Source organism: Bombina bombina, chromosome 3 (genome assembly GCF_027579735.1).
Source record: "Bombina bombina isolate aBomBom1 chromosome 3, aBomBom1.pri, whole genome shotgun sequence".
NCBI classification, from domain to species: domain Eukaryota; kingdom Metazoa; phylum Chordata; class Amphibia; order Anura; family Bombinatoridae; genus Bombina; species Bombina bombina.
This window is the reverse complement of record NC_069501.1, coordinates 1,162,882,546-1,162,895,610: the sequence shown is the minus strand read 5'-3', so window position 1 is coordinate 1,162,895,610 and position 13,065 is coordinate 1,162,882,546. Positions and strand designations below refer to the sequence as shown.

General features: G+C 35.6%; 1 protein-coding gene across 1 annotated transcript in view; it reads left to right on the top strand.

The window, feature by feature from the left end:
• Window positions 1-13,065, top strand: part of DYNC2H1 (dynein cytoplasmic 2 heavy chain 1) — a 1,178,830-nt gene that overhangs the window by 622,830 nt on the left and 542,935 nt on the right. The window contains exons 66-68 of the mRNA XM_053705582.1: window positions 554-688; window positions 1,920-2,063; window positions 9,769-9,858. Of these exons, the coding sequence (XP_053561557.1) occupies window positions 554-688; window positions 1,920-2,063; window positions 9,769-9,858 (369 nt within the window). The remainder of the gene's footprint in view (window positions 1-553; window positions 689-1,919; window positions 2,064-9,768; window positions 9,859-13,065) is intronic.

Below are 13,065 nucleotides of genomic sequence, written 5' to 3'. Positions count from 1 at the left end.
TTTAGATAAAATATTGGTGTGTTCTGGAGCTAAAAGGAAATCCTGTCTTTCCCAGCTTGACCTAAGGGAGGCTACTTATGAAGTCTCTAACAGCCAGCTCCTATTCTTCCAGTTTTAACACCACTGCTTTTAGGTGTCAAGTACATTTAAATAAAACACATAATGCAGTCCAATGTATTTTAAAATTGCACAATGGAATTTTTTTTTAAAGTTATGATTGAGGTCATACAATTAAGCCGTTAATTTACTGTAGACTAGTATTATCTGGCTATTTAGTTTTGTCATAGATTTTTTTTTATTTATTTTTATTTAACAACAGTTTTGATACTATATATAAATTATGTGCCATGGGGTCCTAAATATTTTCCCACCTTATTATTGTTAATTTTATTATTTTTGTTTTTATTATTAATAATAATATTATTATTATTAATAATTTATAGCTTTGTTCACTTTGTTACTTTTCTGGTTACGCTTGTGTGCTAACTCTTAATATATTTGAAATATATTTGATTATAAAATAAAATATGTTTTTTTCTTCTTTGTCTGCTAGACCCTTGCAACTTCTAAAGGGAATATTCTGGATAACAAAGATCTAATTGAGTCATTAAATCAGACTAAAGCAAGTAGTGCACTTATTCAGGAGTCACTAGTTGAGTCTCACAGACTTCAGATATCCCTTGATCAGGTATTCTCTTTAATTGTAATTATTAATGTTTTATTTGTTTTAAGACGACACACTCATTTATTTATTTATTTTACTTTGTTGTTGTGTTTTGTTTTTTTTTTTGTTTTGTTTTTTGCTGCACAGGTATGTGAAATTAATTAAAGGGACATAATACTCATATGCTAAATCACTTGAAACTGATGCAGTATAATTGTAAAAAGCTGACAGGAAAATATTACCTGAGCATCTCTATGTAAAAAAGGAAGATATTTTACCTCACAATCTCCTCAGCTCAGCAGAGTAAGTTCTGTGTAAAAAGTTATACTCAGCTGCTCAGCTGCAGGTAAAAAAATTTAAAAAAAAATGAAGAAATGAACAGCAGCCAATCAGCATTAGCAGTGCTGAGGTCATGAACTCTTTTACTGTGATCTCATGAGATTTGACTTCACTCTCATGAGATTTCATAGTAAGCTTCCTTTAACCTGAATAGGGAAATAACATGAGAGTGCACAAAGCTCATCCTTTCAGCTGTTCCGGGACAGACAAACTGATTTGCTGCTTAGAAGTAATTTACAGTGGGATGTGGCTACCGAGGAACTTTTAAGGTAAAATATCTTTCTTTTTTACATAGAGATGTTCAGGTGATATTTTCTAGTCAGCTTCACTTTCAAGTGTTTAAACATTTGGGTATTATGGCCCTTTAATAAAATTGTTTGTGAAATTTAATTTTACCTCAAAATTATTAAATTATATTAGTGTGATATTAATAAACATGTTTTTTGTTTTTTGTCTTACAGAAATGAAGGTTAGATTGATTGGGTTTATACATAATCACTTCCTTTTTTAAAATATGTTTTTAAGTGCATTGCACCAAATAATTGCTTGGCCAGTTTTTCAAGTGATTATGAGGCTACTGATATCTTACAATGGCAGACCAATTTTATACATGCCTCTGTTCTTTCCCTCTTAATATTTTACATGATTTATTTTTACATTTTCCCCCCATTGGATGATTTTTTTCTGAAATTATTAAAAAATAAAATAAAAAATAAACTAAGTGGATCATAATAATAAAGTATTGTCTCACATCAGTTAATATTTTATACTCATTTTATTATGAACATCAAACCTTTATGCACTAAAAACGCACATTATTATCTTGTTATATATTATACATAAGAATGTCTTTACAATAACCTGAACATTAGATGGCACCAAAGTCAAAGCTGAATGTTTTCTTTTTTTATCCTAGGAGCGTTATGCATATCTTCCTCTAGCAGAAAGTGGCAGCAAGATGTACTTCATTATCTGTGACTTATCCAAAATTAATAACATGTACCGCTTTAGTCTGGCTGCATTCCTTAGACTCTTCCAGAGAACTTTGCTTAGCAAACAGGTATGTCTCTTTTGTAAATGTGTTTTTGTATAGAAACAAAGTAATTACGTGTTGAATATAAATGCCACTTTAAACATATGCAAATCCTTAGAGATGTATTTTCTCTTCCCTGCGAACATCAGTTTTTACAATTTAGGATTTAAAGGGAAATTGTATTCAAAATAATTCTGTCATGCATTTTTTTAAAAAGAAACATTTTTCATAAAAAAAAGTTAAAGGGACATGAAAATAATAGTTAAATTAACGATTTAGAGTATGCAAGTAAATATTTATCTCTATTATACAATGTAATTTTCTCTTAGTATACTTTGTTGAAAAACATATCTAGATATGCTCAGGAATGTGGACATGTCTTGAGCACTATACATCAGCAGTGTTTGCAACAGTAGATGACATTCATATAAAGTACCCAGATTTTGGATTATGGACAGCAAGTAAAAAAACACTCACACCAAATCTATAAAAGGAAGCAATGCCTTCCGTTAGATATTCCTATTACAAAGCTAATAATACCAAATAAAATAGGAGGGATACTTGATGAGTACTATTCCAGTATATGAAGCATGAATTGAATGGAAAATATTATATAATTATTTACATTTTCAAGCGGAAATTGAATAAAAGGAAAATAAACAAGTTTTGGATGCAGATTTGAAGCTCCTGAGCGAGCCTGTAGCTGATAGTTAAGCAGCAAAAGTCATCATAGCTGGGGTCTAATCCGACTGGGGTCACCGACAACCCCTGCTTTCCTCTTAGCATTAGAGAATTGTGCTCTTAGCTACTACATTGGAAGGAACTCGATAACTGCATGAAGTATGGATGTATGAGATATGGAGACTAGACATACAAAGCTTGCTGCTGATCTATATCTTCAGATACTAGACACAGTAAAATCCAGAAATTGCAGGAACTTTTGAACTTTGATGAGCTCACTGGAACTCAGATCTTTGAGGAAACCTCAATTGAGAAACTCCAATAAATGACAGGTTTCGATTTGAGAAACTGCTGGTGCTTGCAGAGCTATGCAATTATGTAGTAAGACGCATCAGTATAAACTGTATTTACCATCATCTAAGTAGAGATTGTTTTTTCCAGAGAAGCCTAAAAATTGTTACCTGGACTCAGTAACCGTGTTGTCAGATATAGATATCAAATAGATAGGTGACAGACTGTATCCTGAACCAACATAGTTCAACTGAAGAGTGGATGCAATGGACCTAATATCTTGAAGCTGTGGAGGAGAAATACCATGATTGCCTTGGTATCGGAGGTAACACAGGTAGTTGGAAATACCATGATTTATGAAGAACATTGGGTTTCTAATGCCAAGGGACCTACTAAAGTACAACTTTGTTTAAAAGGCTTGTGATGCCATGAGCTCCATTTCTGGAACACCACATTTCTGTGTCAGGTGAATAAAATATTTTTTTATTTTTTTTTATGAAGATAATTCCTCCAGAGGTTAATGATTCTGCCCAGGTATTCTTTCTCAGTTGTTCCTCTTCATGGAAGATTTACTGCAAACAAATCTTTTAGTTTGGCTATAGCTAAGTCCTTCATGGAATTTCATTTTCTCTACAGAGCTTTAATTTTTGCACCTCAATAAAATGTTATGTATGTTTCTGCTCATATAATGTCTTCAAAATATCGTATTGCAAGGCATATGGTCCTTGAATCTAAAATATTCTTAATTAATGTGACTATTCTGCTCTCTTGACATTAGATATAGTGATTCTACAAATTTGCCCCCAGCCATCTGAGCAGGAGTGCTCTGTTAATTGATACCACTGAGGTTCTGTGCATAAAACGACATATTTGTACAGGTTCGGTAACAAACATGCTGATGATTTCATCTTTGCATGCCACACTGTCATATAATGCAGCTTTTTATGATAATCCCTAATAAGTGAATAAGGTAAATTATACAATTCTGAAACCTGAACAGAAAACTATAGTGACTTTTCAGTTGAACCCCTCTCTCATGGAAAATGGACAGTAATGAAGAAATTCAACTTATGTTTCAAAGCAGGGGCGTACCAGTCTGAAGAAACAGAAGTGGATGGAAAAGGATGCTCAGTATCAAAGTCTTCCTAATCATTTCTATAAAATGAGGTAGCATTGAGCTATCAAAGTTAAATCCTTTTCCCCCTTCAGAACTAGATTATGCTATATGATGTGCTTAAAGGGATATAAGAGAGGTTCAGAGCGAGCATACAATTTAAACAAAAGTTTCAAATTGAATTATATTATCAAATTGACTTTGTTCCCTGATATTCTTTTTTGAAGTGATACTTATGTAGGCATCTTCAGCACTACACAGTAGGAAATACTGCTGCCATCAAGTGCTCTTAGAAATGGATAACATTCTTGCTTAATGCTCCAGAAATAGGCATGCTCCTAAGCTTACATCCCTACCCTTCAGCAAAAGATTCCAAGGGAACAAATAAAAATGTATAATAGATGTCAATTAGAAAGTTGTTTAAAATGACATGCTCTGTATGAATCATTATGTTTTTTTTTTTTTATTTCATAGCTTATGTATCCCTATCTTCAAACATACAGCATGGAACCACATTAGAAACACGCTTGCCGAATAATTGTAGAATACATTGTTTACATCATTTTTTATTTTCCAACACATTGGCAGAATTTAATTCACGGATTGGAATCTGGGCTTTAGGGAGACTATTGCTGGGTTGACAAATATAAAATGACATAATAACCTGCACATATCATGTATAAAGGAAGCCCCAAAAGTGTACATAGAAAAATAACTTCCCCAGGTTCTGAAGTGTGCTCACTTTATGCTGTACCAGACATTGTGCACTCAGTACCCAGACTCTGAAGTGTGCTCACTTTATGCTGTACCAGACATTGTGCACTCAGTACCCAGGCTCTGAAGTGTGCTCACTTTATGCTGTACCAGACATTGTGCACTCAGTACCCAGGCTCTGAAGTGTGCTCACTTTATGCTGTACCAGACATTGTGCACTCAGTACCCAGGCTCTGAAGTGTGCTCACTTTATGCTGTACCAGACATTGTGCACTCAGTACCCAGGCTCTGAAGTGTGCTCACTTTATGCTGTACCAGACATTGTGCACTCAGTACCCAGGCTCTGAAGTGTGCTCACTTTATGCTGTATCTTCAGCAAAAGATTCCAAGGGAACAAATAAAAATGTATAATAGATGTCAATTAGAAAGTTGTTTAAAATGACATGCTCTGTATGAATCATTATGTTTTTTTTTTTAAATTTCATAGCTTATGTATCCCTATCTTCAAACATACAGCATGGAACCACATTAGAAACACGCTTGCCGAATAATTGTAGAATACATTGTTTACATCATTTTTTATTTTCCAACACATTGGCAGAATTTAATTCACGGATTGGAATCTGGGCTTTAGGGAGACTATTGCTGGGTTGACAAATATAAAATGACATAATAACCTGCACATATCATGTATAAAGGAAGCCCCAAAAGTGTACATAGAAAAATAACTTCCCCAGGCTCTGAAGTGTGCTCACTTTATGCTGTACCAGACATTGTGCACTCAGTACCCAGACTCTGAAGTGTGCTCACTTTATGCTGTACCAGACATTGTGCACTCAGTACCCAGGCTCTGAAGTGTGCTCACTTTATGCTGTACCAGACATTGTGCACTCAGTACCCAGGCTCTGAAGTGTGCTCTCTTTATGCTGTACCAGACATTGTGCACTCAGTACCCAGGCTCTGAAGTGTGCTCACTTTATGCTGTACCAGACATTGTGCACTCAGTACCCAGGCTCTGAAGTGTGCTCACTTTATGCTGTACCAGACATTGTGCACTCAGTACCCAGGCTCTGAAGTGTGCTCACTTTATGCTGTACCAGACATTGTGCACTCAGTACCCAGGCTCTGAAGTGTGCTCACTTTATGCTGTACCAGACATTGTGCACTCAGTACCCAGGCTCTGAAGTGTGCTCACTTTATGCTGTACCAGACATTGTGCACTCAGTACCCAGGCTCTGAAGTGTGCTGACTTTATGCTGTGCCAGACATTGTGCACTCAGTACCCAGGCTCTGAAGTGTGCTCACTTTATGCTGTACCAGACATTGTGCACTCAGTACCCAGGCTCTGAAGTGTGCTCACTTTATGCTGTACCAGACATTGTGCACTCAGTACCCAGGCTCTGAAGTGTGCTCACTTTATGCTGTACCAGACATTGTGCACTCAGTACCCAGGCCCTGAAGTATGCTCACTTTATGCTGTACCAGACATTGTGCACTCAGTACCCAGGCTCTGAAGTGTGCTCACTTTATGCTGTACCAGACATTGTGCACTCAGTACCCAGGCTCTGAAGTGTGCTCACTTTATGCTGTACCAGACATTTTGCACTCAGTACCCAGGCTCTGAAGTGTGCTCACTTTATGCTGTACCAGACATTGTGCACTCAGTACCCAGGCTCTGAAGTGTGCTCACTTTATGCTGTACCAGACATTGTGCACTCAGTACCCAGGCTCTGAAGTGTGCTCACTTTATGCTGTACCAGACATTGTGCACTCAGTACCCAGGCTCTGAAGTGTGCTCACTTTATGCTGTACCAGACATTGTGCACTCAGTACCCAGGCTCTGAAGTGTGCTCACTTTATGCTGTACCAGACATTGTGCACTCAGTACCCAGGCTCTGAAGTGTGCTCACTTTATGCTGTGCCAGACATTGTGCACTCAGTACCCAGGCTCTGAAGTGTGCTCACTTTATGCTGTACCAGACATTGTGCACTCAGTACCCAGGCTCTGAAGTGTGCTCACTTTATGCTGTACCAGACATTGTGCACTCAGTACCCAGACTCTGAAGTGTGCTCACTTTATGCTGTACCATACATTGTGCACTCAGTACCCAGACTCTGAAGTGTGCTCACTTTATGCCGTACCAGACATTGTGCACTCAGTACCCAGGCTCTGAAGTGTGCTCACTTTATGCCGTACCAGACATTGTGCACTCAGTACCCAGGCTCTGAAGTGTGCTCACTTTATGCTGTACCAGACATTGTGCACTCAGTACCCAGGCTCTGAAGTGTGCTCACTTTATGCTGTACCAGACATTGTGCACTCAGTACCCAGGCCCTGAAGTGTGCTCACTTTATGCTGTACCAGACATTGTGCACTCAGTACCCAGACTCTGAAGTGTGCTCACTTTATGCTGTACCAGACATTGTGCACTCAGTACCCATGCTCTGAAGTGTGCTCACTTTATGCTGTACCAGACATTGTGCACTCAGTACCCAGGCTCTGAAGTGTGCTAACTTTATGCTGTACCAGACATTGTGCACTCAGTACCCATGCTCTGAAGTGTGCTCACTTTATGCTGTACCAGACATTGTGCACTCAGTACCCAGGCCCTGAAGTGTGCTCACTTTATGCTGTACCAGACATTGTGCACTCAGTACCCAGACTCTGAAGTGTGCTCACTTTATGCTGTACCAGATATTGTGCACTCAGTACCCAGGCTCTGAAGTGTGCTCACTTTATGCTGTACCAGACATTGTGCACTCAGTACCCAGGCTCTGAAGTGTGCTCACTTTATGCTGTACCAGACATTGTGCACTCAGTACCCAGGCTCTGAAGTGTGCTCACTTTATGCTGTACCAGACATTGTGCACTCAGTACCCAGGCCCTGAAGTGTGCTCACTTTATGCTGTACCAGACATTGTGCACTCAGTACCCAGGCTCTGAAGTGTGCTCACTTTATGCTGTACCAGACATTGAGCACTCAGTACCCAGGCTCTGAAGTGTGCTCACTTTATGCTGTACCAGACATTGTGCACTCAGTATGCTTAGATTGCAATATATCATTTTACCAGTAATTCAATACAGTTCAACTTAATTTATATTAAAAGAAAATATTGTATAAAATGCACTGTTTTGCTTACTTAAAGGGACAGTATATACTTTGAGATTTTAAAATAAAATATTTAGTTATGTGTAATAACACAACTTTGCAATATATTTTCATTATTTACTTTATCCTCTTGTCATGTAATTTATCTCTGAAAATTGACTTCTCAATTCTAACCCTGCTACATATCTTTCACCAATAGGAGACTAACTTCATGACCGTGGAGAAAATGGCGGCTGCTGGCCTTCAGCTTTTTTTGAAGTCGGATTTATTGTTATGAAAATGCAACACACTAAAAAAAGGATTTGCACAGATCTTAGTGTGTTGCACTTTCACGGAAATAAATCCAGCTCTGAACATAACCAAATGCGGCTGGCGGACGCCATCTTCCCCATTCATTTCCTTTGGAATCTTCTGAATGCACATCCCTAGTGAAAAATAATTGCAGTAAAAAGGATGTTAATGTGTTGAACATTGTTTCTCTGAATTTAAAGGAATATGAAGCCCATTTTTTTCTTTCATGATTCAGAATAGAGCAAGCACTTTTAAGCAACCTTCTAATTTACTTCTATTATCAATTTTTATTTGTTCTCTTAGTATCTTTATTTGAAAAGGAGGAATGTAAGCTTAGGAGCCTGACCATTTTTGGTTCAGAACCTAGGTAGCTTTAATAAAGATACCAAGCTCAAATAAAGATACCAAGAGAACAAAGAAAAATTGATAATAGGAGTAAACTAGAAAGTTGCTTAAAATTGCATGCTCTATCTAAATCATGAAAGAAAATATTTGGGTTTCATATCCCTTTAAGGATTACACCAGTAGAATAAAAAGACCTTGGCAGCTGTCTTTTCTTATAAAATTCAACCATAAACTGTGCGCATATAATTTTTGAAGTTGTACAATATTTCAACATAAAACAAATTGGGTTGTGTGACTGAAATGACAGTGACAGACTGTTGCAATAGAGCTATGTATTTTCCACCTTTTTAATTGTCATGCATCATTGGTCATAGTTCAGAATTTTAGGGATTTGCAGTTAATAATTTTAACTTGGTTACGTAGAGAAAAAATAACTCTTTTCTAGAGGAGAGGAAAAATTATTTGATGCCGTGTGTTACAAATTAATTTCCAACCTTCACAACAGAAAGTTCTATTTCTTCAAGGGATAAAACATGGCGGTATAATATGATGTAACAAGGTCAAAGAGTAAATGCTATAGCTTTTAAAGGGATATGAAACCCACATTTTTTTCTTTCATGATTCAGATAGAGCATGCAATTTTAAGCAACTTTCTAATTTACTCCTATTATCACATTTTCTTTGTTCTCTTGTTATAGTTATTTGAAAAGCAAGAATGCAAGCTTAGGACCTGGCCAATTTTTGGTTGCTTATTGATGGCTAAATGTAGCCACCAATCAATATGTGCTACCCAGGGGCCTGAACCAAAAATAGTCTGGTTCCTAAGCCTACATTCCTGCCTTTTCAAATAAAGATATCAAGAGAACAAATAAAAAATGATAATAGGAGAAAATTAGAAAGTTGCTTACAATTGTATGCTTTGTCTGAATCAGGAAAGAAAACATTTGGGTTTCATATATAATGCAGAATTCCTTGTTATATTTTTATCTGTTCAGGGACTTTATATATTATTATATCGTTTTTCAAAATTGTTGACACATTTTTGTTGGAGTAACTTGAATTTTTATTTTATTTTATTTTTTAAATATTTCTAGATTACACAGATTATCAATTATCTTATAAAAAGTTTAGGTTTGTATTCCCTTTTGTGTTAAAGAAACAACCCCAAACATTATGTTTTTAACAGGAATCCGAATCTACTGAAGTGAGAATCAAGGCATTAATACACTCTCTGAAGCACATGGTTTATGAATATGTTTGTCGATCATTATTCAAGGTAAATTTGTATATATAGAAAGATTTATTTTTTTCTTAAATGATTTATTTTGTATTTTATTCATAGACAGTGTAATACAAATACAATGCATTCATCTTAGAAATATGACAATAAGTAAAAATATGTTTTACTGTTTAACATCTATTTAATTATTGATTAATGAACACTTAAGAAAAACAATGTAAAGATAGAGCATTTTAGTGGTTGTGGTTTCTCTCTGGAACATGTTACTTTGTAGGTATAGATGATGTACCATCTGCTTATTTATTATCATGCTAAAAATAAAGACATGCAGATAGTAGAATACCTGTAGCATATAATGATAGCTTTTGTCCTTTTATCCTATGCAATTGTTCATAATGTCAACAGAACCGCAATATTTTGTTTCAGCAATGCAGTATTTATAATATATATATATATATATATATATATATAATGTGTCTATGTGTGTATATATATATATATATATATATATATATATATATATATATATATAACTATATATATGTGTGTGTGTTTCTATGTATATGTGTGTATCCTATGTATATGTGTGTGTGTGTGTATCTATGTATATATGTGTGTGTATCAGATGATACAAGCACCTTAGGCTCCCTGAGCAAGTGCTATTTTTAAAATTCTGGTGAATGGTGCATACTTAAAGGGATACTAAAGCCATATTTTTTTTTTTTCATGATTCAGATTGAGCATGCACTTTTAAGCAACTTTCTAATTTACTACTATTATCAATTTTTCTTCTTTCTCTTGCTATCTTTATTTAAAAAAGCAGGGATGTAAAGCTTATGAGCCAGCCTATTTTAGGTTCAGTCCCCTGGATAGAGCTTACATTTAGCAAACCAATAAGCTAGCGTAACCCAGGTTCTGAACCAAAAATGGGCCGGCTCCTAAGCTTTACATTCCTGCTTTTAAAATAAAGATAGCAAGAGAACAAATAAAAATTGATAATAGAAGTAAATTAGAAAGTTGATTAAAATTGCCTTCTCCTAACGGGGCTGCTTCTCCTAGGACTTATATGCATTTATGTACCAACTCTGTATATAGAAATTGAATGTTAGAAATACCAGATATCTCTGCCCCACCTACCCACTTATGCTCTACGGATACATACTTTTTGGTCCAAAAGTGGACAAATCATCTTCCGCTGGGTATGGATGGTGGCAACACCCAACTTCACAACAAACTGAATGCGACTTGGCACCCCACTCCTTCCATATGCCATTGTATTTCATGCATAACCTCCTAATGTGGGAATTTTTCTGAGGCTCATAATGTAACCAGAGGCAAGTTTGTATGTTTGACTATATTACAATAAAGCTCTTTATAAATAAAAAAATAAAAAATTGCATGCTCTATCTGAATCATTAAAGGGACATGAAACCCAAAAAAATTCTTTCATGATTCAGATAGAGAATACAATTTTAAACAACATTCTAATTTACTTCTATTATCTAATCTGTTTTATTCACTTGGTATAATTTGTTGAAGGAGCAGCCGTGCACTACTGGTTTCTAAATGAACACATGGGTGAGCCAATGACAATCAGTTTATATATGCAGCCACTAATCAACAGCTAGAACATAGGTTCTCTGCTGCACATGAACTTTCCTAGATAAACATTTCAGCAAAGGATAACAAGAGAAAGAAGCAAATTAAATAATAGAAGTAAATTGGAAAGTTGATTGAAATTGTATTCTCTATCTGAATCATGAAAGAATAATTTTGGGTTTCATGTCCCTTTAAAGACAAAATTTGGGTTTAGTATTCCTTTAAATACCCTTCTGAAACAGCTATAGCTTTTATTAGAAGCATTTTTGCTAATGCATATAAATTACGAAAATGTTTATATTCAAAACTGAAATGTATCCAGGTGAAATCCAATTTTGGCTGGAATGTTCCTTTAAATACCAAACTTGATTAACAATAGCTGCTTACTGCAAAATGTCTTGTACTATATATATATATATATATATATATATATATATATATATATATATATATATATATATATATATTAAACTTAGGTATTGGCAGACAGTCTGACAGTATGCAGTTTTTTTTTTTAATTATTATTCATTTTTTTTATTTTTATTTTTTTCTGCAGTATAGTGATCCTCCTCGACCCTCCCACCTCTCTGATCCCCCCCAAATATTTCTCTAACCCTCCCACTACTTGCAGCCATCTTTAGTACTGGCAACTGTTTTCCAGGACCTATAAATACCTATATATATATATATATATATATATATATTTATTTTTTAATTTATTTTATTTAGTGTAGTGCTCCCCAAACCTCCCCCCTCCCATGATCGTTAGGGGACTCCCACACCCTCACCCCATATTTTTTCTGTAGTGTAGCTCCCCATCCCTCCCTCCCTTTCCCTTCATTTTATTTTCTGCAGTGTAGGGCCATACCCCTCCCTTCCCCTCATCCTGCTGCTGGTTTCCCTTCTACACCTCCCGCCAGCATCAGCAGGTAATCGTTACAGACAGTGACACAAACAGTATCACCTTCTGTAACAATCTGGCATCTGCTCTCATATTGAACCGGAGCACTGGTAAAGTACTGCATTACATATATATACGTCATATTGGTTTAAGGGGTTGAATATCACTTCAAAGTGATAGATGCGTATTTCACCTTAGGATACAATGGGTATAACTCAACAATTCACTGTGTTTATTTTTGTAATGTCAACATTTTCTGGTCTCCTCCCCTTTTTTAAGGAGGTTATATGGATCTATAACACATCAGACTAGATAAATATATAGTATGTCCATTGTCTAAAAAATATTTGTGACTAAATGTTGGTTAATTTTGCCTGTTTCTATGACCAGCCATATACTGGACCTATTCTTTCCTTTACCAATATACCACTCCCCATATGGGTATTTTATTAGGTACACCACATATTTTTATATCATAACTTTTAGCCGTACTGATGTAAGTGACTTTATAGCCCTAAATAATACTATTCCGCTCCGGGACACCTTTGTTCTCCTGGTTTCCTCTTATAAAAATGTGATATTAAAATCATTTAATACTGTCATTTTGGTAGCAAAATTTACACATTTTTGCAAATCAACTACTGTTCATAGCCATAATTCTTGAAAAGCTTGGTGAATTCATGTTTCTGGTCTCTATTTTTTAGGCCAATGCTCTGATGTAAGTAATCACAGTATAGAATGTT